At 37.3% G+C, this 26,113-nt stretch overlaps 2 protein-coding genes across 3 annotated transcripts in view; both read left to right on the forward strand.

Moving 5' to 3' along the window:
- LOC107590264 (rho GTPase-activating protein 29-like) overlaps positions 1 to 12,967 on the forward strand; it is a 45,769-nt gene extending 32,802 nt beyond the window's left edge. The window contains exons 7-22 of one of the 2 annotated variants that reach the window (XM_016278953.1): positions 1,013 to 1,077; positions 1,227 to 1,337; positions 1,453 to 1,533; positions 3,516 to 3,686; positions 4,853 to 4,990; positions 5,371 to 5,561; positions 6,495 to 6,667; positions 7,825 to 7,953; positions 8,736 to 8,834; positions 9,033 to 9,196; positions 9,363 to 9,551; positions 9,651 to 9,788; positions 9,989 to 10,221; positions 10,400 to 10,715; positions 11,191 to 11,296; positions 11,388 to 12,967. In XM_016278953.1, the coding sequence (XP_016134439.1) occupies positions 1,013 to 1,077; positions 1,227 to 1,337; positions 1,453 to 1,533; positions 3,516 to 3,686; positions 4,853 to 4,990; positions 5,371 to 5,561; positions 6,495 to 6,667; positions 7,825 to 7,953; positions 8,736 to 8,834; positions 9,033 to 9,196; positions 9,363 to 9,551; positions 9,651 to 9,788; positions 9,989 to 10,221; positions 10,400 to 10,715; positions 11,191 to 11,296; positions 11,388 to 12,352 (3,269 nt within the window). In that variant the 3' untranslated portion in view covers positions 12,353 to 12,967. Of the gene's footprint in view, positions 1 to 1,012; positions 1,078 to 1,226; positions 1,338 to 1,452; positions 1,534 to 3,515; positions 3,687 to 4,852; positions 4,991 to 5,370; positions 5,562 to 6,494; positions 6,668 to 7,824; positions 7,954 to 8,735; positions 8,835 to 9,032; positions 9,197 to 9,362; positions 9,552 to 9,650; positions 9,789 to 9,988; positions 10,222 to 10,399; positions 10,716 to 11,187; positions 11,297 to 11,387 lie in introns of both variants that reach the window. The other variant, XM_016278954.1, reaches the window with a different exon arrangement.
- A 921-nt stretch (positions 12,968 to 13,888) lies between these two features.
- The window catches only part of LOC107590307 (retinal-specific ATP-binding cassette transporter-like), a 39,138-nt gene continuing 26,913 nt past the window's right edge, over positions 13,889 to 26,113 (forward strand). Inside the window, exons 1-8 of the mRNA XM_016279015.1 lie at positions 13,889 to 14,017; positions 14,743 to 14,856; positions 16,551 to 16,644; positions 16,944 to 17,085; positions 17,167 to 17,306; positions 18,078 to 18,205; positions 21,385 to 21,582; positions 24,557 to 24,646. Of these exons, the coding sequence (XP_016134501.1) occupies positions 14,791 to 14,856; positions 16,551 to 16,644; positions 16,944 to 17,085; positions 17,167 to 17,306; positions 18,078 to 18,205; positions 21,385 to 21,582; positions 24,557 to 24,646 (858 nt within the window). The 5' untranslated portion in view covers positions 13,889 to 14,017; positions 14,743 to 14,790. The remainder of the gene's footprint in view (positions 14,018 to 14,742; positions 14,857 to 16,550; positions 16,645 to 16,943; positions 17,086 to 17,166; positions 17,307 to 18,077; positions 18,206 to 21,384; positions 21,583 to 24,556; positions 24,647 to 26,113) is intronic.

A 26,113-nucleotide genomic window follows, 5' to 3' on the forward strand; every position in this document is an offset into this window, starting at 1 on the left:
GTGTACTAAGACCGACGGAAAATGAAAAGTTGCGATATGGCTAGGAACTATACTCTCATTCCGGAACTTTGCTGTCGTACCATGGGTGCAGCAGGCGCAATGATATTACGCGGCGCCTGAAAATAGTCCCCAGCTAGGTAACTTCCAATAAGCCTATTTTCAGGAGCTGCTTAATATCATTGCGCCTGCTGCACCCATGGTACGGCAGCAAAGTTCCTTCTCAACTTTTCATCGCAACTTTTCATTTTCCGTCGGTCTTAGTACACGATGTAACTACAGAAGAGTCAAGTTTTAAATAGGAAAAATATAGAAACTCTTTGGTCATTTTTGAGCGAGATGCTAACGGTCTAATAGGATTCAATGATCTATGCTAAGCTACAGCTAAAAGTGCTACCGCCAGACCCGGAGATCGGCTGAATGGATTTGAAAACGGTAAAACTCAACTGTTTAACTCTAGGGTAGTTGGAAAATGAGCCTATTTTCAAAAATAGTGGAGTGTTCCTTTAAGATTTATTAATGTTTAAAAAAAAAGTATTTTGCTCACCAAGTATTCTTTGAAGAATAGAAAGTTCAAAAGAAGAACCTTTATTTGAAATAAAAATCTTTTGTAACAATGTAAAAGTCTTTAATATCACTTTTGAACAATTTAATGCATCCTTGCTGAATAATTTAATTTCCATAGTTTTAATTTATATAATTGGCCCTAGACAGCAATGAATCACCAAGTCAGGCATTAAATAGAGTAGCCATTAAAAATTGTTTCAGCCGATGAAAACTAACCCCTGTATAAAAGTATACAAAATACAGTTTAGTAATAGCAAATGAAACATACACAAATTGTTGAAATTTATTTTACACAGTATTTTACTAAACAAAAAAAGTTACAACCATTCATAATTTACTGAGTGTAACAACTTAAAATATTAATATTAATTTGTTGGTTGAATGACTGTATAATTGCCCTGACAATCCATGACTCCATTTTAATTGTATCCTTCACTTTTATTCCCAGACATTGAGTGTGCTAAGAGCTACGCCAAGATGGCTGAATCTGCAAAGACGCTGGCGTCTCAACAGGTTAATATTTCTGCAATGATATGCACTTTATAAAGTACAGTGCAACCAACATATTTCCAGTCTGAGACTATAAACATTCTTTGCTAAATAAATGATGGTGCTATCAAAGCTTTTAATCTGTTTGTTCAATGGCATGTGGTTTATTTCAGGAGCACATGCCATTCCGGGATATTTACATCTCTGCCTTCAAGAACGATATCGAATACAGCCAGTTGATCATGCAAACCACATCTGCTCTACAGTCCAACAAATTCATGCAGGTATGTCTACTATTCCTTGTTTTGATTATAATCTTAAGCGTTCATTGTGTAACTGATTAATATGAAATGTACTACTTCTTTAAAAGTGTATTTGCTTTCCGTGTTTGCTTTTTAGCCTCTGCAAGCTCGAAAGAATGAGCTAGATAAGTTGAGGAAGGAGGTGAAGGAACAATGGCAGAGAGAGCAGAAGAAAATGGTGGGTAGATTTTAATGTAAGCTATCAAAAGCAGTATTCGCGAAATACGTCGCTCACCAAAACGTCTCTTCTGAAAACCGAGCTGGCTGAGCTGTCAGGCTGTTTTTTGTTCAACTTCCCCTGCTGATCTAATAGGGGCTCAGTGTTAGCACTAATTACATCAGATTCTATTGCAGAGACTTCATTCTGCTGGTTTACAGACGTGTCTTTGTGAGAGGTATTTATAAGTCAAGTCAAGTCACCTTTATTTATATAGCGCTTTTAACAATACAGATTGTGTCAAAGCAACTGTACAGCATTAATTAGGAAAATAGTGTGTCAATAATGCAAAGTGACAATAGTAAACACTCATTTTTCAGTTAAAGGCAGTTCATCATTGAATTCAGTGATGTCATAATCCAGCTCAGTTCAGTTTAAATAGTATCTGTGCAATCAAGTCAATGATATCACTGGAAATGAAGTGTCCCCAACTAAGCAAGCCAGAGGCGACAGCGGCAAGGAACCAAAACTCCATCGGTGACAGAATGGAGAAAAAACCTTGGGAGAAACTAGGCTCAGTCAGGGGGCCAGTTCTCCTCTGGCCAGACGAAACCAGCTGTTCAATTCCAGGCTGCAGCAAAGTCACATTGTGCAGAGGACTCAACTGGCTCCTGTGGTCTTGTCCCGGTGGCCGTCTGAGACAAGGTCTTTACTGGGGATCTGTATCTGGGGCTCATGTAGTTGTCCTGGTCTCTGCTGACTTTCAGGGCTGTAGACTGACTTTCAAGCAGCCGTTTAGCACCTAAGCATGACTTATTATTGTTGAAAAGAGAACAAACAAAGTGTAAGGAAGTGCTTATGTGCACCTATGCTCTGAAGTGCAATTGTTTGTCTTCTAGTGCCTCTGAATGGGCATTAAATATGTACTTCCTTTAGAGCGTTTGTGATTTGTGTGATTTGATAATTATATAAATGTGTTGTGTTGTGGGTGTGTATATGTGCAGAATGTTTTGTGAAGTTTTTTTTTGTACACAAAATAGTTGTAATGTAGTTTTGAAGTCAACATGGAATCTGATTTTACCCTATTAACTATTTCTGATATGATTTCATTCTGGCAACATTTAAATTATTTGTATTTTCCATTTTTATTTTTATATTAGTTAAAAGTTTTAGTAACTTTGTGTTTCTTTTATTTTTATTATTATTATTTTTTACAATGTCTATATAGTTTTTATTTCAGTTTTAGTTTTGGTTATTTTAGTATATTAAGTTAAATTAAATTCTGCCATGACAACTCTTGGAGAGATTAGCATGGTAATATACAGTACATGGCAATGTCAATGTGTTTGGTCTTGGCGGAATAGATCTGCTACGCTGCTGTTGCTGCATCTGCTGCTGCTGCTGTGGCAGAGCAAGTACCGAGACTTGCTACTGCCAGCACATCCTTGACATGCTGCTGTGAGCATGTAAGAAATACTGCTGCTGCACATATAACATATGAGACAACCCCAAATAAAACATACATGAAATCACCCCATAGCAGATCTATACAGGTGGAGCTGGGGAAGGTGGAGGGCTTCTGAAGCGCGCTGCAACTGCTAAGGCGAGCGCTAGCTGAGTATTTGAATGTTTGAGCAGCAAGCTCATTGGCTGCTGATACAAAAAGAACCAATCAGCTGCGCCATGTGAATAATGATGTCATTATTTCAGATTGAGCTAGAACCTATCAGCCTGCGCCATCTAGAGTTTCATGACAGAACATTGCATTGAAAATGAGAAATGTTGCTTTGGCAACTAACTGAAATAAAATAAGTTGGGTTTTTTTCATATTTAGTTTTAATTCAAGTAACGAATATTTATTTTTATGTTTTTAGTTTTAGCTTAATGTTTTTCTTAAATTAAACAGGCTGTTTTTGTTACTGTTCTTTTAAGATTTCTCTCTTTATATTACCACTGTTATGATTGGCTAATCATGTGGATGCCTTTATATTGTATATTTCCAGCATGAAGCAGACAGTGCGCTGAAGAAGGCACGGCTCCTGCAGACACAGAGGCAGGAAGAGTACGAGAAAGCCCACTGCTCCACCAGTCGAGTGGAGGAGGAACAGATCGGAATGGTGGCAGGAAAACAGCTGGAGAAGAGACGCAAACTGGAGGAGGAGGCTCTGCAGAAGGTCAGACACGGATGCAACACACACCACATTCTTTAACACAGCCGTTGCTTTATTCAAGACTTGATGATTGCGAAAAGGATACTGTATTGCGCACTTTACTGTCATGTATATTTAAATCTGTGTTAAAGAGTAACTTGATAAAGTAGTGATGCAACTGACTTTATGTTTTAGAAGTGTAAAAGTATCTTGGCTGTTCTGAAAATATATCAACTCTTCCATTTACAAGCCATTTTCCCATCAAATAGTGGTGTAGTGTGTCAAATAGTGCTTTTTTGTTTCACATTGTATTTACCTCTCAATCTAAAATATCATTGGAAAGTCCAATTCATTTTAGTCAATCGTTTAAACCGAAATAAACCATTTTTAGGGTTGCTTCCAAATTATTTACTGATTGCTTTAAATTAGAGCTTTGAAGACTTCTGTTTTGTAGCTGTACTTTACCTAAAAGTTTTTTTACAAGTTGTACATTTAATGTATTTTAATTTGAGTAATTTTGTTACATGCTTTTGTCATTTTTATTACTTATTTTTATTTATTTTAATTAGTTTATTTCTATACAGCTTTATTTTTATTTCAGTTTTAGTAATTTAGTACTGCAACTTAAATGTTTTAATTAAATGAAATAAACTGCATTTCATTTAGTTGTCAAGGACAACACTTTTTGTTAAGTTTATGTTCTGCATTTAATCTTTTTTTTTTTTTTCAGTTAACCGTTTTTAATAGTTTTACTTAACAATAACAATGCTAAATCTTATGTTTTCACCTCAGTTAACATTAAGAACCTTCTTTAGTGTCATTAAATAAAGCTCTAATTTTTGAAAAATACAATATAACAATTGTTGGTCATATAATTAAAATCATTAATTATGTTATAAGTATTATATATAATATTATAAAATAATATTGTACCCTTATGTAGTGTCATTGTACACCAAATTATTTATTTGTATTTAGTATAGTTACTATTTTTTCTATACTATACTACTATAGTCACAACTATAGTTTAACTATAAAATAGTCTATTGTGGCTTAACAAACTAGTTTCAAATGTAGTTTCCCCAAGTCTGCTGCAAATAATCTGTTGTTTTATGATACAAATATGATCCAGAAATGAGAGAAACAGGAAGTATCCTGGTCTAAATATAAATGTATTTGGCTTTTTCTAGGCAGAGGAAGCCCAAGAACATTATAAGCAGTGCATCACAGATGTCGGGGTGAAGAGAGTGGACCTGGCCAACACCAAGAGCGAGATACTTACTCAGATTCGAGAGCTTGTGTTTCAGTGCGACCTGACCCTGAAAGCAGTGAGTAATAATGTACACACAAACACACAGTTACATATAATCTAACTTATTACTAGTCATTCAGACAAAACAGGCACACCTGGGGTCCTTGCGGCGGAGTGTAATTGGTTGACCTCACTTCAACAAAGTGACCTCAGGCTACAGATTATATTTCACAATGTATTAACTAGGAATGACACAGTGGTCAAGTGATAAATCACATATCTTTTGAACTGTTAATTAAAATGTTTGAGTCCCAGCCAGCTGTAAGTGTTGAATGACAGTTGTTTGGTTTTACTTTATTCATATGTATTATTTATATACTTATTTTGTGCAATTAGAAAGAGGTGTTTGTGTCAGAGGTCTCATTTGGTAATAATAATTTATTTTCTTGTTTGCAGATGACGGTCAACTGGTTTCAGATGCAGCAGGTGCAGGTGGTTTCCCTGCCTGTGAATTTCCAGTCGCTATGTGAGAACGCTAAACTGTATGAACCGGGTCTGTGTTACACTGAATTTGTGAAGAGTCTTCCCTCTGGCAGGACCAGGGTGGAATCGTTCTCCTTTGACATCTCTGGGACACAGAACACTGGGTAGGTTTATATCACTTTTTAAACTTTTTCCCAGCTCCGAACATTCCCACCAAGATGAGTATCCAGGAAAGTCTATGTTTTGGAATCACTATGCCAAGTTCTGCTTCTTAAAACTGGCAACAGCCTGCTTGTTTTTTCCCAAATCTTTGACTTTTAAGTCACTGAGTGATGGAGAAAGAGAGAGAGAAAATGAATTGTGTTGGTGAGAATGTCACATAATTGTGTGGTCGCCCTCAGGTCTTCCTGAGGAAATGGCTGTGTTCAGGGCAGAGAGGGATACAGGGAACGGGACAGGAGTGAAGGGAGGAATGTTTCTAGTTGTTCCTATTTATCAGTTCTCATGTCCACACACTCTTTCTGGCACACAAATCCGAGTTGTGTTTGGGACCATGTTTCAGAGCAGCCTCTTTAAAAACACACCTCTTATTCCTGAAACGAAACTCAAAAGCAGTCCAGTCAAAACACCCACAGTCTAACACAAGGTTCTTTTTTATCCATGGCTTGGTGAGTGATTTAGTTGGAGGCCTTTTGTTTTGAACTGTCAAGAGGTTTTACTGAAAATGCCTGGAAGGTGGTGAAAACTGAAATGCATGTTTTTGGCAACACTTTAGATTTAGAAACAAATTAGCTATTAACTAGTTTGCATGCATATTACTAACATATTGGCTGTTTATTATTGGCAGTAAACAGTAATTTGGATTTTATTGAGGGAAAGCTATTAGTTAATAGTGAATGTGTTCCATAATCTAAAGTGTTACCATATTTTCAATACATTTTTAATGCATACATATTTTTAAGCATATTAACATTAATGAAGCATTTTAATGGCCAACTATGTTCTTTCTCATATCAGGTTTGTGGTATATAAGCTGTCTGAACTAGTCCAAACTGGTTCTAACTGGTTTTCTGAAATACCCTTTTATGTTCATGCAGGTTGCCCCTCTCAAAAAGAGTGATAAATAGCGGTCACTCAACCCAAGTTCACTTGTCCCAGGTGTCTCTCACACCTGGAGACTTCCTGAGCGCAGACGAGGTGGAGAGTCACGTCCAAGCACGCACTGGAAAGATGACAGACGGACGCTCCAACAGCAGCACAGATATTCAAGGTAGCGCATTACTTGCAACCTCTTTAATTTTGAACAGATTTTCTTTAAAAACACAGCATGTTTTAATGCATGTTTCAGTGAGGTCCAGTGCATCACTGAGGGGTTTGGCTGACTTCCCTGGAATGCTAAAAGTGAATCAGTCCCTCAGGATGTGCCCTCGTTTATCTCTTTCATGAAAAAGTTAGTTCTGTTCACTAATGACAGATCAAACCTCCACTCTGAGATACGCCTGTCAGACCTGCTTTTACCAGAGATCAATTGGACACATTAGTGTTTTAAGACTTCTCATTAAGGTTTACGAGAGTATGAAGGAAGAAAGGGCAGAGGAAGTGGGCGGCAGATGCACATGCAGCACTCAACTGATCATATCTGCGGAGATGTTCTTGACTCTCATTTCCTATTTCCTGAATCAACTTTATCATTCTATTTATTGTTAGGGCTGGGTATCAATACTTATTCAATAATTATTATTTGATTAAATTAATTTGGGTATATTTCAGTTATAGTGTTAATTTTGCATACAGTATACATGAAGGAAATTCTCTTTCTACTAATACTGTAATTTTTACAGTCCACTCTTTCAAACTGTTTCAAATATAGTAATTTTAATAAAAACTTTTAATTATAAGATCCAGTTCGTAAGAGTCATTTGTTGTTTCAGGAATTGGGCTAAACTGGTCAATTTATGGGAATGAATGACTAAAAAGAACTGGTTCATGAGAGTCATTTGTTTCAGGAATCAGGCAAACTATGTATTTATGATTCAATACAAATGATCCAGCTCATAAGAGTTATTTGTTTCAGGATTCAGACTGCACTGATACACTATATGATTATGATTCACTAAAAGGAACCGTTTAGTAAGAGTCATTTGTTTTGGGAATCTGCCTATTACTGTAAAGCTGCTTTGAGGCTTTCTGTAAAAAGAACCTGTTCATAAGATTAATTTCAGGAATCACTGTACGCTGGTGCAGTATATGGTTATGATTCACCAGAAATGAACTGCTTCATAAGAGTCATTTGTTCATGAATCAGTCATGTACAGTATGTACCATGTTATCAAGTAAAACTCAAGGATGGATAAACATAAGGTATACATTAAAGTAGAACTTGTATATTGAGATAAAAGTTTCTGAATGTTATGTCGTGTTTGATAGCCCTGAGGATCCAGGGTCCGTTCCGGGTCTGGAGGACCAACAGTCAGGGTGGAGGCATGTGCAGTGACTCTGAGAGCGCTGGAGGAAGCAGTGAATCTCGCTCTATGGACTCCCCTACGGCAAGCCCAGGTGCAGCAACACTCACTCTTACTTCTATAAATCTCTTTTTGCTTGAGGCAAAAAACACACATGATCGATAGGTCTTGTGTCACAAGTGTGTAACATAGTTATGGTAAACCAACCAGTCACGCTTTCTGGTGCATAATTACCCAGAAAGTTATCAAGTGCTTACAGTAACATTCCCTTCATGTTTACTCATAAATACCATTCAAAAGCAAGTCAGTAAGTTTTTTTTTAAGAAATTAATAATTGTATTCAGCAAGGATGCAATAAATTGATCAAAAGTGTCAGTAAAGACATTTATAATGTTATTTCTATGTTACACTTTTGATATTTCTATTTGTCAAATAATCCTGAAAAAATGCATCTCGGGTTCCACAAAAATATGTTTTCAACATTGAAAATAATAGGAAATGTTGAAATATTAACATAGAATGAAGTTATTTAAAATTGTAATAATATTTCACAGTATAAGTGTCAGTAAAGACATTTATAATGTTATTTCTATGTTACACTTTTGATATTTCTATTTGTCAAATAATCCTGAAAAAATGCATCTCGGGTTCCACTCGGGTATTGTTTTTGCGTATTTTTGATCAAGTAAATGCAGTCTTCGTGGTGACTTGTTTAAAAAATATTTTAAAATCTTACCAACCCCAAACTTTTGAATGGTAATCATCTGTACACAATTTTGTAAAAGAATATCTGCTTTTTAATCAATATTCAATTTGTAATAATTGTAAAAACAAACAAAGTATTGAAACTAATCATCCCCTTCTGCCATTTTACAGGTGATTTTAAGAGAAGGCTTCCTAGAACCCCATCTACAGGCACCATGTCTTCAGCAGATGATCTGGATGAGAGAGAACCACCATCTCCTTCAGATAATGGTGAGCTTTTTGTACATTGAATAACACAAACATGCTCTCGGGCTGTTTGACATTGCATGCATATTGTACAGAATGCACAGAATGTCATCCAAGCATGTTGACAGTCCGCTAGAATTGTTGCTGGAAACATTTTCCAGAGTCTTCTGGAAATATCCTGATGAGCAGAGCAAAACTAAAACTCTAAACATTGTTATTTAGGTCTGAGCGAAATGATAACGGAGGCAGCCAGCTCTCCTGGACCCTTCCGCAACACACAGATGTCTAAAGCGGCACAGACGCACAAGTTGAGGAAGCTCCGTGCACCATCAAAGTGCAGGGAGTGTGATAGTCTTGTGGTATTTCACGGTGCTGAATGCGAGGAAGTGAGTTCTTACATGCACTCATGTAATTTCACACACAAATAAATTATTGTTTGTAAGATAATGTTTTATGTTGTTGTGTTGCAAATGCCATTTCATGCCTTTAAGGTGAAGAATAATGTATGGGGATTTACTTATGCAATCTAATATTTGGCCATGTTATTTTCAGTGTTCTCTTGCTTGTCATAAGAAGTGTTTGGAGACTCTTGCCATCCAGTGTGGGCACAAAAAGCTACAGGGAAAACTGCATCTGTTTGCTATTGACTTTGCTCAGGCAGCCAAGAACAGTCCTGATGGAATCCCCTTCATCATTAAAAAATGCACCTCAGAGATCGAAAACAGGGCTCTGAACATCAAGGTGTGTACTTCCTCTTTATGTCTTATGTGTTTCCTGGAGGATATGAATTGTAAATGCTGAGCAAGACTGAAAGGAGATGTTTTGTTGTTTTTAAAAAAGGGAATTTACCGTGTTAACGGTGCCAAATCTCGGGTGGAGAAGCTTTGCCAGGCCTTCGAGAATGGCAAAGAGCTGGTTGAGCTTTCGGATCTCTACCCTCACGATATCAGCAACGTCCTCAAACTCTACCTACGACAGGTGTCTGTCAAACTTAACTTTACCTTTTGTTTTTTTTGTATGCTTCTACATTTATTATTAGCAATTATGAAATGTAATTATTTAAGAAACATTTTTAAAAATGTTGATTATCAGACCTTATTTATTTACTTATTTCTAAAATAAATTCAAAATGATTGCATACTTTTTAATAATAAAAATTATAATTTTATACCCCTCAGCTCCCAGAGCCCCTGATTATTTTCCGATTCTATAACGACTTCATCGGATTGGCCAAAGAGAGTCAGAGTATCATTGTTGATGAGGTAGAGGCGTCAAGAGGAAACCCCACCCCCGACAGCTCGCAGATCAGCGTAGAGCTCAAGCGCGTCCTCTTCAAGATCAAAGACCTGCTGCGTCAGCTTTCTTCAGCCCACTACAAAACCCTGCAGTTCCTCATTCAGCATTTGCACAGGTGTTTGACTCTCACACAGACACAAACAAGCACAATTGTGGAAGTCATGTTATTTGTCCATTTCATCCAAATAAGAACTTGACTTAACTGACTATTAAGAACTGGGTATTTTAATAAGAATATCAGTGCTAACAGCATCAGAAAACACAGTGTGTAATCACATGTTTCTTTTTAATAGGGTGTCAGAAAGGGCAGATGAAAACAAGATGACTGCCAGTAATCTGGGCATCATTTTTGGGCCCACACTGATCAAGCCCCGACAGGCCGATGCAGAGATCTCCCTGTCCTCTCTGGTGGACTACCCCTACCAGGCCCTGATCGTGGAGCTTTTGATCCGCCATTATGAGATGATCTTCGATACTCCTCTGAGTCCTCTTCCACCTTCCTCACCTGTAGCAGAGAGCTCTCCACTCCCTATCAAATCCCGCTTCACCCCACAGGAGAAGGAGCAACAGCTTAACCGACATTCAAAGTCCCTGGTGGACATTAAGGAGGTGAGGCGGTTTTTGATGTTTATGATGATAATTGGTGAAAATATCGTTTTTTTTTTTTTTTTTTTTATAAATAGTTAATAAATGTAATTTATAACTTGCTATCCTACTGGAAAGTTCTTCAAACCAGATTCTAATAGTTTGATAGGTTTCAAACTGGTCCGACCTTGTCATTACCTGGTAAAGATGGTTGTTTATCTGGACTAATAGCTGGTTGGACCATCTTGCTCAAGCTAGTTAGGACTGGTTAGGACCACCTTTGACCAGTAACAATTGGGTTCCTTGTGGTTCAAGATGGTCCAGTCCTATCCACCATGCCTGATGAAAATCAAGTCCACCAATTGGTTTTTCCGGCAGAAAAGATCAAACCAAATCTTGGAAGTCTACCAAATGAAAATTCCTTGAATCTAATAAAAACTGTATCTACTAAAGGAACAGTAATTAATATTTCTGTCTTTGTTTCATTGTCTCAAAGCAGCCAAAAGCTAAGACGTATAAAAGACATTCCTCCGTAATACCTTCTACACACCTGATGGATGAGATAAAAGAGGGTAAGATAAGGTCTGACAAAGACTTCGCTGCAGGTCAGTATTGTTTTATTTGGCTAAAAACCCCATAGAGCGATTATCAAACAACCAAACTTCAACTTTTCTCTTTCTCTGTCTTTACATGCAGTTGATGATACAGTGGACATCAACAAGCTCCTATCGTCAAGCGTTCCTGAAATGCGAAACTCGCCCGGTCTCAGTCGCCATAACCACATCACCAGAGTTCAACTTCGGCCTCCGAGACCCAAGCTGACCTCTCGACCAATCAGCATGCCAGCCGAGCGACTCCTCAACCTTGCCAAGGTGGACGAATGTAACGTGAAGAATGCTGTGGAGCAGGATGACAACCACGGTCGAGATCCTGTCATCGAGAAGGTGTCCGAAGAGGAGAAGCCCAAGTCCAGAGCGGGAAACCATTACAGGAAATCTTACATCGATACGCAGACACTAAGGCGGACTTGGGACAAGCAATATAAGCATCATGACATCACTCCGAAGACCTTCATGATTACGACCAACTGTCCTTCTGATTCTGGGACCAACGATGCCAGCGTTCATACTAATTCTCTTACATCTTCGTCTTTCTCAGAACACACCAAAACCCCCTACACCGTTCTTGCTAACAGACCCTACACCATTGCTGTGAGGCCTGGACGGACTTTACGTAGGGAAGGAAACGTTAGCGAGTACTGCCCCGTTCCCACAGCCTTCAGGCCTCCCAGAACTCTGCAACCTCCTCCTGGAACGTTCTACAAACCTCCAGATAGCCGAACCAAATCATTAACAGAGGTTGAGCTTAAGACTAGTAGAGCAACTGCAAACAGCACTGAGGAAGAAGAGGAGGATGACGATGATGATGAGGAGGAGGAGGAAGGGTTTGGGGTGGAAGTCTCAGTTGATGAGCCTGAGCCAGATTTGGACCCAGAACCATCACCAGAGCCGGATGCCCACAATACGGACCCACTTCCGCTCCCCCAGTCTCCCAGCTCCAGTTCGGAGGAGCTCGGACAAAACGAGACCAAACCAGTGTACCAGAGACTCAGATCGCGCCGCATGCAGGATCTCGAACACAGGGAGGCTCATTTTGTTTGAGAGCTGAACACGTACAATTCTGGAGCTTTTGGTGAATGGGGAGCAACCGCAAATTGGGTCCAGGGGGCCTGGTTGTTTTGTCTCGGACCCGTGATTTTTAGTGACGGCCCCATTTTGTATATGTGGAAATATGTTTCCATAACTGTGAAGAGATCCAAGGATGTGTTATATATCTATATATTAATATATTCTGCATCTGCTGTTTGTAATAATCAAACAAACCCCTTGGACAATAATTTACACAGAATGCACTTAATGTTTTTTTACTTTATCACATCACTTATGCACCAATGCAAGGTCAAAACAACCCATTTTTACATTGTAACTCCAGAATGTCACTGTCACTGTGCAATTTCAATTACACTGTATATGGATTTGTTGTTTAAAAAAATATATAAAATATATATATATATATTCTGTGTATTTCAGTATTTTTATGTTTTACACCAAAACCAAATTGACCAAGCTGTTACAGTTGAGTATGGTCACTTATTTATAATCATAAAATGCACTTATTAGACTTTGGAACCAAGCATTTCGCTACTGAATTGTTGAACTACATGCAGTGTTAATTTTGTTATTCATGAACAACAGACAGATGTACAAAAGTATTTTTTATTTTTGCCTTGTTTCTTTTTTTATACAAAAAAATTTCATATTATTGTTTTTTAGTCTGTTAATAGAAAGTTTTCATAAATGCAATTTGGCCCACATATATTAAGTGTTCATATAATATTGTAACAGTTTGCCTAAAGTTTTTTTTCTTTCTTTTTATTATTATTTTTAATGGTTCATATCAACAACAACTGATATGTCAATATACCCAAAACAAGCAAGTCAAGCCAAAGCAAGTGCCTTCATTTATGAGAGTACACTGACTGGTTGTCCAACACAAATTAGCTGGTCTAAACCCAATTTAATTCCAGTTTAAGACTCAATCAGTGTCTTTTGTAAATGGCACCCATGTATCTGATGTGATGATATAAACAGATTCCTTTAACAGCATTTTCAAGATGTCTTACCTTCCTTCAAGTGTAAAAACAGGTACATGTGAGAATACACACTTGTAACTTATTAAAATCACAGCTGACGTAATGTTTGATTTTATGTTTTTACTTGAACTTGTTCTGATTTGATTTGATTTCTCAGATTGTGCTGCATAACAATTTTTTTTTAATGCTTATACTAAACTATGGCCAAATGCACATTGCAATGTTTTGAGAGTTTTTACATGAACAAATCACCTAAAATATTATTTGTGTGTTGGCCATTGGGGCATGTTGTCACAAAAGGAAATGTGTATTTAATGAACTGTATCTTTTTTCCTGGACAATGACAGTGGAAAGTTGTTGTTTTTTTGTAGCTTTTCATACTTTAACTTACAGTAACTTGTGACAACTTGCCCCGTTCTCTAATATATATAGTATATTCACCACTAGTAAATGAGATTGAATTTATAAGTGTTCATATTCGCCATCAATTGGCTGTTAGTTAGGTCACAGGTCCAGCGAAGCATAGATTGGGCTCAGAGCACTGGCTCTTTCACTGGTGAAAGGAGCTTAATTCAATCAGATTAGAAAGCTGCTTTGCGTCTGCAGCAAACCTACAGTCAGTTGAGTTAGAGCTTCAGCAGATGTAAGCGTAAAAGAGCATTCTTCTCCTGAGGTGAGTTATTTCTGTTTAATTATGCTTTACATGTGTCTTTTAGCCGTTTCCGAATGAATGGTGATTGGGTGTAGGGCTGCACAATTATGACAAAAATCGATTAGAATAGTCGATTATTCCCTTGAAATTGCGATTATTAATTGCGATTATCACAATTTACATTGAATGATGTTTATACCATTGTTTGATGCAACTGCATGCCATATTTTAATATGAAAATAAACAAGCTGAAAACATTCTAACTGAAAAACCTTTAGTGCTTTTCTATAGTATAAGTCTCAGATGTCAAATATACATCGGATTGGTTTCTTCTTTAAATGATAAAAAAAAGTAAAAATATGAATGGTATTATAATGTTATACTAAAACTAAAACAATGGAAACCCCCTTCAGATAAAATGTAGAAAGAAAAAAACATATCTTAAGTGTGCAGAATAACATAAGTGGGCTTTGAACGATTACGTAACTGTGGCATCCATAACTGTAATCGCGATTAGAAATTTGATTAATTGTGCAGCCCTACTTGGGTGTTACATAAAGAAGCATTCAGGCCTATTATGTAAGAGCACTGTGTTTGTCTCTAACATGATGAACCATTTTGACAGCCCACACAATTAATTTGACTCATACATTTCTTAAAATAATCAGATATACAACCATGTTGAAATGTTTGATGGAGATGAAATGTCCATGAGTATCTTGTCTGTGGTTGTCATGGTTGTCCAGGTAGGGCACCTGTACGTGACCCCCCTGTGGGGGTGAAGAGCAACAGTCATGGGAACCAACAGCCAGGTGCGGCTGCTCCTCTGGAAAAACTGGACTGTCCGCAAGAGGCAGAAGGTGAAAAGTTCAGCTTATTTTCTCACTATATGCATAGGGCATCTGGAAATTACTACATTTCACTGAGTAAAAGTAAATTCCAGTCATGTCATACAATGAATTTGGGTTGAGATTTTGTTCTAGGACTTAAACAGCTTCAAGTGACTAGCTTGATACAGCTCAAAGGTTTTGTACAGTATACAGTTTTATGCAAAAGTTTGGGCACCCCTCTGAGGGTCACATAATAATGTGATCTTTCTATATAAGAAAAGATTGTAGTGACATGCCATTTAGTTTCTAGAGAAAGCTGGATAATGTGATAATGGATAGTGTAGCAGTATTGAGGTGTGTGAAATAAAATAGAAAGTAAAAAAATAGGCTATGCGAAAGTTTGTGCACCCTCTCAGTTGTGTGGATTTGAATACCTGTAGTCACTTAATGCTGATTGATTGCAACACAAAATTGATTTGATTGATTCATCAATGAACATTAAAACTGCAAGCACAGGTGCAACCAATCGTGAAAAGGGATATTTAAGGTAGCTGATTGCTAGTTGTGCTTCTCCTTGATCTCTATGCGAAAGTAGCAACATGGGAACCTCAAAAGAACTCCCTAATGACCTAAAAACTAGGATGATTCTTCAATATGAATTAGAAGAAGGATACAAAAAGTTAGCACGAAGGTTTAAAGTCTCTGTCTCCACAGTCAGAAAAATTGTTAGAAAATGGAAGGCCACAGGAACAGTCCTTGTGAAAGAAAAATGTGGTAGGCCAAGAAAAAAATCTAAAAGGGAAAGGTGAAGAATGGTTCGAATGGTCTCAGACAAACCATAGACCACCTCCAAAGAGCTCCAAGAACATCTGGCTGCTGAGAGTGTCATTGTACATCGTTCCACAGTCCAGAGCACTTTGCACTTTGACCCTTGCAGCTCAATGGAGCCTTTCTGAGTACTGCCAACAAGCAGAGTAGTTTGAGTTATGCAAAGGCTCATCTGGACAATCCAGAATTGTTTAGCAATAATGAGCTGTGGACAGAAACTTAGAGTTGGCACTTTGCATGGCGGAAAAAGAATGCAGCGTTCCAGCTCCCTACTGTAAAAATTGGTGGCGGGTCCATCATGCTGTGGGACTGTGTGTCAAGCACAGGTACTGGAAACCTTGTCAGAGTTGAGGGTCGCATGGATTCCACCCAGTATCAGCAGATTCTCTAGAAAAATGTTCAAGAATCAGTCAAGAGGTTGAAGTTACGTCGGGGTTGGTTGTTTCAGCAGGACAGTGACCCAAAGCATTGTTCCAAATCTACAAAGGAATTCATGCACAGACACAGATACAATGTAGAATGGCCATCCCAGTCCCCAGACTTGAACATCATCGAAACTCACAGGATGTTATTTCAGCAAAAGGTGGCTATACTAAATATTGATGTCATTATTCCATTAGGGTGCCCAAATTTCTGTCAGTTTTTGTTATGACTCACATTGCATTGTTTCTGTTGATTCAGTAAATGTTATTTCATAACTGAAATGTTACTGTTTACATAAGGTATAAATTATATCCAAATTAAGTTACTGCTTCGAAAGTCCAGAAGATTATAAATTAAAATTATGATAATTATCAGGGGTGCCCAAACGTTTGCATAAAACTGAAGTAACAAAAAAGGATGTCTTTACTGTCATCTTAAGCATTTCTAATGTATTTCCTGCATTTTCACGCCAGACGCGGCTCTTTATGGAGATTATGTGGCCTGTGGTGCTATTCATTGGACTGGTTTGGCTGAGAAGAGCGAACCCTCTTTACCGGCAACATGAATGTATGGATCCCTGAAGATGATTTAAAAAAACTTTTAATTAAATTTTTTTTTTAAATGTTTAATAATATATATTATACTTTAATATCTTTAAATACATTTTGAATAATTTATTTAATACTATTTTAAGTAAAAATAGTATATATTTTTATGATATCACATCACTTATCTTTAAAGACATTATTTATACACAACATTTCCAGTGTCATATTCAAAGAGCAGCAGCTCCCACTGATGTTGGCGGATGTCTGTGATGCATATGCTCCTTTGTTGGCAATAATAACCGGTTTTCTCGACCTCAGGTCACTTCCCAAACAAAGCCATGCCCTCCACTGGCATCCTTCCATGGATCCAAGGGATCTTCTGCAATGCCAACAACCCTTGTTTCCAGCACCCAACCCGTGGAGAGTCTCCAGGCCTGGTGTCCAACTACAACAACTCAATGTGAGTTAATTTTCATGTAAAAACAGTGCAGATGAACTGGTCCTCCATCGCTCTAACACACAGTCACCCCTCTCTGTTCAGACTGGCTCGGTTTTGGGCGGACGCACAGGAGCTGCTGTTCAAAGATCCTGAGTTTCTGCAGTTGGGACGGTTATGGCGGGAACTCATGACCATGAGCAACTTCATGGACACCCTCAGGACCAATCCCGATCTGATCGCGGGTCAGCAAACCTTGGTTTCTCAGCCGTTCCTTCACTGATTACACCATGCTCTCAGATTATATCACATGCTCAATCTGCCTTGAAGAGGCCCTTTCATGGGGAATGCTAAGAAGCTTATGCTCCTTCCATACTATTATTTTTAGAGAAAGCACTCTCGACAGGACACACAAATAGAAGTTGTCTGGGTTTGAATCAGACATTCCTACGCTGACAGCTCTAATGGGCCTGTCCTCACTAGAAAAACAAATGCCTGTGGCCATCAGTGGAATGTGATTGATTGTCCTCTGGTGATTGACTGCATAAGTAGGACTGTCCAGAGCATTATGGTGAAAACTTTTGGTTCCTGGCAGAAGAACCTGTCTTAAACTCATTCCTACGTGCAGCAGGTTGCATTCGAAGTGCTAATAGCTCCGTGACCCTTGATAAAAAGGCCTATGACTAGGTTTTTGTGTCGTGTGAAAGAGTCTCTGGCTCTTCTAGGTTCCTGGCACTGATTCACACCAGAATCTCTCTCCTCTATCACACCCTCTTCTCAGTTTCTTTCAAAAATAAGCATAGAAAAAGCGATATTTTGGCCAAATTTCAACAAGCCGTGGATGCCTGCCATACCAGAGCTGTTGTGTATCTGTTTGTCTCATCTGAAGGATTGTCATGCTGCTGAAATCCTTTTAGCTGAGCATCTCTTAAGTGTTGAAGTGTTGTATTCTTTCATCCTATTGAACTTCTTCACTCTGGCATCCTGTTCACACATTTTGTTCACTTCATCTGCAGGTCGAGGCGTGAAAGTGGAGGACATTTTGAAAGATGACGAAACTCTAACTTCATACCTGCTCAGAGATGTTCCTCTCACAGAATCTGTGGTAGATCAGCTGGTCCATGCACAGATCCGCCCTGAACAGGTGACCTATGCTGGTTTAAATGATTAGAACCAGAAAAAAATCAATTTTTTCCCCATTACGTCCACTTATAATGTTATCAATAAAAGCAAAAAATATTTGTAATTTGGTTTCCAAAAATTAGTTCTTACGTTTTTTTATCTTTTTCTTTTTTACATTTTAACTAAAAAAACAAGGGGCCTTTTTTCCAGTTAAAATGTGAGAGATTTTATTTATCAATATTAGTTAATATATTGGATATTTAATTGTGCAAGTTAATTTCAACTTATTTTTAAAAAACGATTATTTTTCAACATTTAACAGTGGTTCTCAACCTTTTTGACTCGAAGGCGCCCATTGTTCAATACAATATTTGAAGGCATAAGATATTATTTCTGATATTTCTGTTGTAAATATGGTAACACTGTTAGTTTTAAACTTTTGATTAACACAAACTGGGAGTGTTAAAGGGGTCATATGACGTTGCTAAAAAGAACATTATTTTGTGTATTTGGTGTAATGAAATGTGTTTATGTGGTTTAAGGTTAAAAAAACGCATTATTTTCCACATACTGTACATTATTGTTTCTCCTCTATGCCCCTGAGGAGAACATGCTTTCTGAAATGCGTCGATTTTTACAAAGCTCATCGGTCTTAAAAGCGAGGTGTTCTCTGATTGGCCAGCTATCCAGTGCATTGTGATTGGCCGAATTCCTCAAGCGTGTGACGGAAATGTTATGCCCCTTACCATACTGTGATGCCGTGTCCCGGCACAACGAGACAAAACCAGTAAAACCCATTATAAACAAGGCATTTGTTGCATCCAGTGGGGACATAATTACTGATTATAAAAAAATAATAACAAATAAATAAATAAAGTGACGTGACAAAGTATGGTTACCCATACTAGGAATTAGTGCTCTGCGTTTAACCCATCCAAAGTGCACACACACAGCAGTGAACACACACCCAGAGCAGTGGGCAGCCATTTATGCCGCGGCGTCCGGGGAGCAGTTGGGGGTTCGGTGCCTTGCTCAAGGGAACCTCAGTTGTGGTATTGAAGGTGGGAGAGAGCGCTGTACATTCACTCCTCCCACCTACAACCCTGCCGGTACGAGACTCAAACCCACAACTTTTGGGTTACGAGTCCGACTCTCTAACCATTAGGCCACGACTTCCTCTATAATGACTTATACTGTCTTTTTACATGTTGCGTTGCTTATCGTGCTGCGTAAACATAAAACCATGTCTGCATTTGTGATCGGAGAAATGACAAACCACAAGCGCTACTCTACACTGCTCAAAACTCGCATTTGAATTGTCAGTGGCAAATTCTTTAAATATGAAAACGTACTTACAGGCTGTGAGTCAGAAGCGCCAGACTGTCCTTGCAAAGTTGGAATTGCCCCACTTTATAGAAACAGACACCGGCATTGTAGACTACTCTCCCTGGAAACAGTCCTCGTCCTCCATAAAATGCACTGCACACATCTGAATATTTGGGTTAAACTGTTCCGGAACAGTGTTGTAAATACAACTTAACCACTGATTTCTAGTTGTGTCCTCTTTTGGAAGGCCAAACAAAGTAGTTTTGCTTTCATAAGGAAACACACAGCGTCTTCACGACATGGCAGCAGCAACAATACTACAGCAAGAATCAAAGTTACACCTTCTTTCTTTGTGTGAACATTTGGGTGGCGTTATGCAAATCTTCCCACATAGTGATGTAGATATGTGGGGGCGTGTTAGAACGAGCCATTTTAGGTAGGCGTGGTTGATTCTTAACTTTTATAAAGAATATCTCTTTGGATTTGAGACTTTAGTCTTTGCAACTTTACAGATCTTCTTTATGCACCAAGAACTTGTAACACTCCAAAGAGAAAGAAAAAATTTAAATCACATCATATGACCCCTTTAATACATTACATTTATATTAATAATATATTAAACAATTCATTTTGTGATTTGAGATTCTAATTCTGTATGTTTTTCAATAATAATAACAGTTCTTGAGGGGGAAAATAAATATGATTTCTCTTAATTTTCTTTTTTCTTTTTAGTAATTTATTAAGGCAAAACCAAATTCAATTTCTGTTTTGTATTGGCTATTGGCTATCATTTGAAAGTAATTACTGTCTCATCTTTATTTCCCAAAATTCTAATATCGGCGTGTCTGTAATTAGCACTATTTACAGTATGTCTCTGAGATCTCAGAGAGGTCGTTGACCTGAAGTGTCCTTTTGTGTGATTGTCTAATTAAGTTGAGAATGATAAGCAGATTGACTTTGCCGCCGAGACACAAATTCATCTGCTTTTTATGCATGTAAATAGACTTTGTTGGTGGACTTGAATGTCTCTGTTTGAGACTGAGAGAATCTTGGCTGGTCTTCAAGTGCCCGTTTGTTCAGCATCAGATTGCATTTTTGGGTTTCTCAGCTCTCTGTACGGACCCTTTGTGATGTATATATTTGTCATCTCAGGGCCCTGCGAGTAATCAGACCCCCAACCTAAGGCAGAATGACTCTGAACCTGGCCTGGACTCAGAACGACTCAAACCTGGCCCTCATGTTACCCAGCCCAAGATTCTTTGTGGGTTTATTTTTCAGTGCAAACAAAGCATGGATGGTGGTTTGCACGAAACCGCATCTGCTTTGATCGTGCAAGGGAGCTGGTCTAGAGGAAGTGATAGTATGAACACAAGAACATCAGGGTCCGAGTCACTTTCATATGGAAATGTAAGGGAGAGGAATGCAAGGCATTTTGAAGGCTTTCTCAGAGGTGCTGCCAGTCAGCCAGCAGGGGCGTACCAAGGAAGATGGAATGTTCTGGTTGGATAAGTCCTTAGCTACTAATGAAACCGAGAATGAGAGAGGAACACAGAAAGAAAGAAAGCTGGATGCATGAAGCTGGAGGTTTTCCAGTTGGGTTTTTGCACACTGATTTGGAGTCATGGCTTGCATCCATGTTTCATCCAAGTGCGCATCTCATTGCTGAGGCAAAGAAACACATTTAGGATTTAAAACCTAAAGTGTGAAGGAGAAATATTAGCCTTGATGCTAATAGCATTGGTGTCTCTTTTTCAGCAGTGCAGTCATGTGATCAGTCGGTGTAAGTGTTGCTAAAACAACACTGCTAAAGCTTAATAGCAAATTATTGGTATAATATGGTTTCATTCTGTTTTTTACTGTCACTCTCTTTCTCAGTTTGCTTATGGAGTTCCTGATCTCCGTCTGAAGGACATCGCCTGCAGTCAGACTCTTCTTGAGCGATTCCTTATTTTCCCGAGCCGTTGGGGCCTGTATTCCGTGCGCAATGCCATGTGTGTTCTCACCCCGCAGCGTCTTCAGATCATTGAGGACAAATTCTACGCCAATCTTGACTTCTTCAAACTTTTCCGCTTGGTCAGTCTACTCATTCACTCAATAAAATCAGTAATAATTAGTGCTGTCAATCGATAAAATGTTTTTTTAGTAATCACACATTTTTTCCTGAAATTAAATCGTGATTAATCCCACCTAACATTAAAGTTTTTAATTATACTTTCATATTGCAATAATTTCATATTCAATTTTCAAATTAATGTAGAAAAAACATAAAAACAGTATATTTTTTAAATTGCATTTTTTAATGTCTGAAGGTGAGTATCACTGATACCAATACTACTGATGTCTCTAGGAAATAGTTTTTTCCCCCTTATATTTAACCATTCACTAGCCATTCAACATTACAGTAGCTATAATTGAGAGCTATCAATTTTAACATTTATTAGACTTTAAAAAATAACAACTTCTAGTGAACTTAAAACAATCTTCACATAAACTCATTGTAATAAAAGCCATATTTAGCTACCTGCCCCCTTCAGCAAGTAGGAAATATACATAAATTGAATAAAGATATCAAACGCTAAATTCTAAATTAAATATTAATCCTTAAAGCTCTTTTTTCTTTTGTTCTTTGATGAACAGACATCACAACAGCTGGGTTATCAGGTTATTTTTAAAAGTTGAACAACTTTTAATTTGAGTAACTTGTTTATAGAACACAATATCATGTGCAAGGTGCTGCAAAAGACATAAGATGCAAGTACAACGGTCATAAATGTTTGTCTAGTGTATGTTTACATAGAAAAACAATGGAAAAGCAGCTCAGTTCAATACAAAAACAGGTTCTGTGCCAACAGCCCCTAAGCCTGCATTAATTTCCATGCAGGTCTTGCCTGATTTATGATGGTCTAGCATGTTGACCACCAGCAAAACAATGCTGGTCAAGCTGATTGACCAAGGATGTTTTGGCCTGATTATCATAGTAAAAAAGCCTGATGGGGTTACTTTAGGCTTAATTTATAATACAAAATAACGTTTTACTTAAGAAATCTTATATTTGGGCTTATAAACATTATAAAATACTAGGAACCCATATTCAAAAATGTTGAAAAACATCAAAATGTATTTTTGATTTAAACTCTTTCTACTCTTTCATTTAATTTTCGTTTCATTTCATTATTATCATTTCATTATTCTAAATTTACATTTCATTATTCAGTCATTTGGAAGTGAAACTGAAAAAAGATTGAAGATTGATTGTGGCATTTTTTAACATATTATTATTCAAAATTCTGTAATTTGTAAGTAGTAGTAGTAGTAGTAACTTTATTTATCCCCTTAGGGAAATTTTGTTTCAGTGTCTTGTTTCAATATGCGGTTCTCACAAACGACAGTACAACATCAATTTCACAATAGACACAATACAAATGTAACATCAATTAATCAAGACGTGCTAATTACTGAATGAGACCTGCTCATTACATAAAAATAAAAAAGTGAAGTGAAACTGAAAACAGGAAGACTAATGATTAACTAGAGCTTTTTATCTTCATTTTATTATTCCAAATTCAGTCATCAGTCATTGAAACTGAAAACAGGAAGAATTATCATAGCAACAGTAAGTGCTTGTTTTTGTACTTCCTGTTTGATGAAATCTCCTGAATTTTTGTAGAGTTAAGAACAAAATCCCACACACCCTTCCTGGTTGTTCTTGGTAGTTTATGGTTTGAGAATGAGCGTGGGGAGAGGACAGAGGGGTGTTAGCCTGAGTCACCCGATCAGTGTTAGTGGAGCGAAGCCACTTGTCCTATTTCAGTAATGAGATTAGTCAACACACTTCTGCTGGACTAAACCCTATGAGAGCTTTAAATAATAATACAGAGTGTCTGTACTGAAGACCAAACTTTATCCTTCCCCCTCAGCACAGATATTTACATGAACACATTAATGTGGATTCATTTGGTAGTCTTTTATCCCCCCAAAAATATTGACTCTGTTTTTGTTGAAATATCAGTCATATACAAACACTGATGGCTGGAACAATATAAAACATGTTAGGAGTCAGTTCTTTAGCACTGGAGAATCTGATAGGAAATCTGGTAGGAAGGATGTCTGATATTTGAAGTTGTTCTGTGACACACACATGCTGAATCTGGTCCATCCTGATCCATTGTAGCTTGGATACAGTTCCTGGGGAAGCCCCTGGAAGAAGCATTATTTCTGGAAGTGTTACATCTCAGAAGACAGGATATGAGCAACATGCATTTTGCAAACCTTGCTTTGCAACTTCAGATAAATTGATTTGAACAAAGTTTAAAATGTTAACAGTTTTATACATGACATTTATTTTAGACATATATTTTAGACATAAATGTAACAAACACTATATTTTATTCTGTATATTTTTTTTTTGATTTTTTTTTTTTTAATTACTATTTATTTATTATTGCTTGTATTCACTTGCTTGTAATATTCCGACTTAAGTCTTTTTTACACTTTGTTACTTAACCCTAAATGCCTGACATTAAATAATATAAAAAAAATGTAATGGAATAATTTATTGAACCTTTACACAATAAAAAAAAAGTCTGCAAATGATCGTTAGACCATATGAAATGTCAAAAGCTTGATGTGTCATATTTGATATTCACATTTTAATATAATTTTTCTAAAAAATGATGTATGGATAATCAAGTAAACCTAAGTTGCTTAGTCCAGTGTTCATCTCAAAATATTTCTAACAATATAAAAGTTACTCTTACATTTACTTTATAATAATCAGTAAAAATTGCACAGCAAAAATAAGTGTAGCATGACATTTTTAAAATTAAACTGTAAGGATTCTTAATTTTCTAAAAAAATTTAACTAGTTGTCGACTGACAAAACATTGAAAACAATGAAAAATTGTCTTTCCAAAAAATACTAAAAACTTGCTGGCAATGATATTGGGACTGTTAATGTATTGAATGAACTGGACATCTGTCCGTCTATGGCATTGACCAATATGACTAATATAGATGGTCTCTTTTCCTTCTCTCTTCTCATTCACAGCTTCCTCTAGTTATTGATAACTACTCCAATGGACTCGACCTGCACTTCTGGGCCCGACTTCTACCTGCCGTGTCTGAGAAGCTGAAAGTGGTGCGTATGAGACCCTTCAAAAGTTCAGCTGTATTTTTAACAATCAGGAAATCACTCCGCCTGGCTTTTTACGCAAGCATACGGATATGGAGATATCATTCCCGTGTCTGCGGAAAGCTAATTTCAGCCGCTTCTCAGTCAGATTGTCACTGTAAATAAACCTGAGGTTCATATTTGGTTAGTTCACAGGTGAGGGCATTTTATACCCTGCTGAAACAGGGAGGAAACACCTCACAGACAGTAGACATCAATGTCTGATTGTTAAATGATGCAATTGTTGCTTTTTTTAAGGTGTTTGTATATGAATCAATAGATGTTCTCTAGATGCTATTTTCTCTCTCTCTTCACCTGCTGTAGTATAATGGACCCCAGAGGCTTAGATTATCTGTCCTGTATCTGTAGGCTTTGATGTGTTTTAGTTTAGAAGATAATGGACTTTCCCACCCAGAGGGATTTTAGTTTGGTGCCGAAAGGTTTGGTTTGCTCTTTGACTCCATGACAGATTTGAAATTCATACTCCTTAGGGGCGTTTCTAGCCTTTCATCAGTATTGGAGCACAGACCCACCAGCAAAAAAGTGTGCCCATATTTTGATACTCTTTTTTTAAATATTGTTTTGGATATAAATCATCTGTACCTGCATGCAGTACAGAGTCGTTCACATGCTGCATGTGTAATAAAGAGCGGTTTTGTCATTGACAAACAATAGAAGACATTTGCAAGTTTTGTTTTCTACAATTGATTGTAGTTAAATAGGCTATCCAGCTCATCCAGCGCTATTTTTGTTGTGTTTGTCTTATAAAATATCCCGTTAGTATTTCAGTGTGAGAAACTGCTCCAAATGATTCAGTGCGTGAGTGAACCGCCCTAATGAATCAAACGGAATCACAAACAATTTCAGATCTTTTAACAAAACTGTTTGTCCGATCAGATCAAAAGAGTGATTCATTCATGAATACTGAATTCTGATACTAAACAGCTGATAGAAAACACAACTTGATTGCTTTGGATAGACATGCAGGTGAGTAATTAATGACAGAATTTACATTTTTGGGTGAACTATCCCTTTAATGCATCCTTGGTGAAAAAAAAGGTATCATTTAAAAATAAAAAAAAAAAAAAAAAAAAAAAAAAAAGATTCTCAGGTCAGTACACAGTAATCTATTTGCATATTTTTGCAACTGTTAACCAGCCCTCAAGTGTAGTGGATCAAGTGTAACCAGACCCATTTTGTGAACTAAAGGAATTACATTGCACAAAGCATAGTATTTCATAACAAAATGCAGTTACATTTTAGTACATTTTGTAGAAAAAGTGGCAATTGCATTTCTTTAATGTAACAAAATTCTGAACCAAAAATGATTTTGTGCACAAAATTCCTTTGATTTAGTGTACACAAGGGTGGTTGAAAAGTGCATTTAGAAAATAGGAACCCTTTCGCAGATAATATGTACACAGCATTATGTAC

Source organism: Sinocyclocheilus grahami, unplaced genomic scaffold, assembly GCF_001515645.1.
Source record: "Sinocyclocheilus grahami isolate Dianchi unplaced genomic scaffold, SAMN03320097.WGS_v1.1 scaffold126.1, whole genome shotgun sequence".
In the NCBI taxonomy this organism is placed as follows: domain Eukaryota; kingdom Metazoa; phylum Chordata; class Actinopteri; order Cypriniformes; family Cyprinidae; genus Sinocyclocheilus; species Sinocyclocheilus grahami.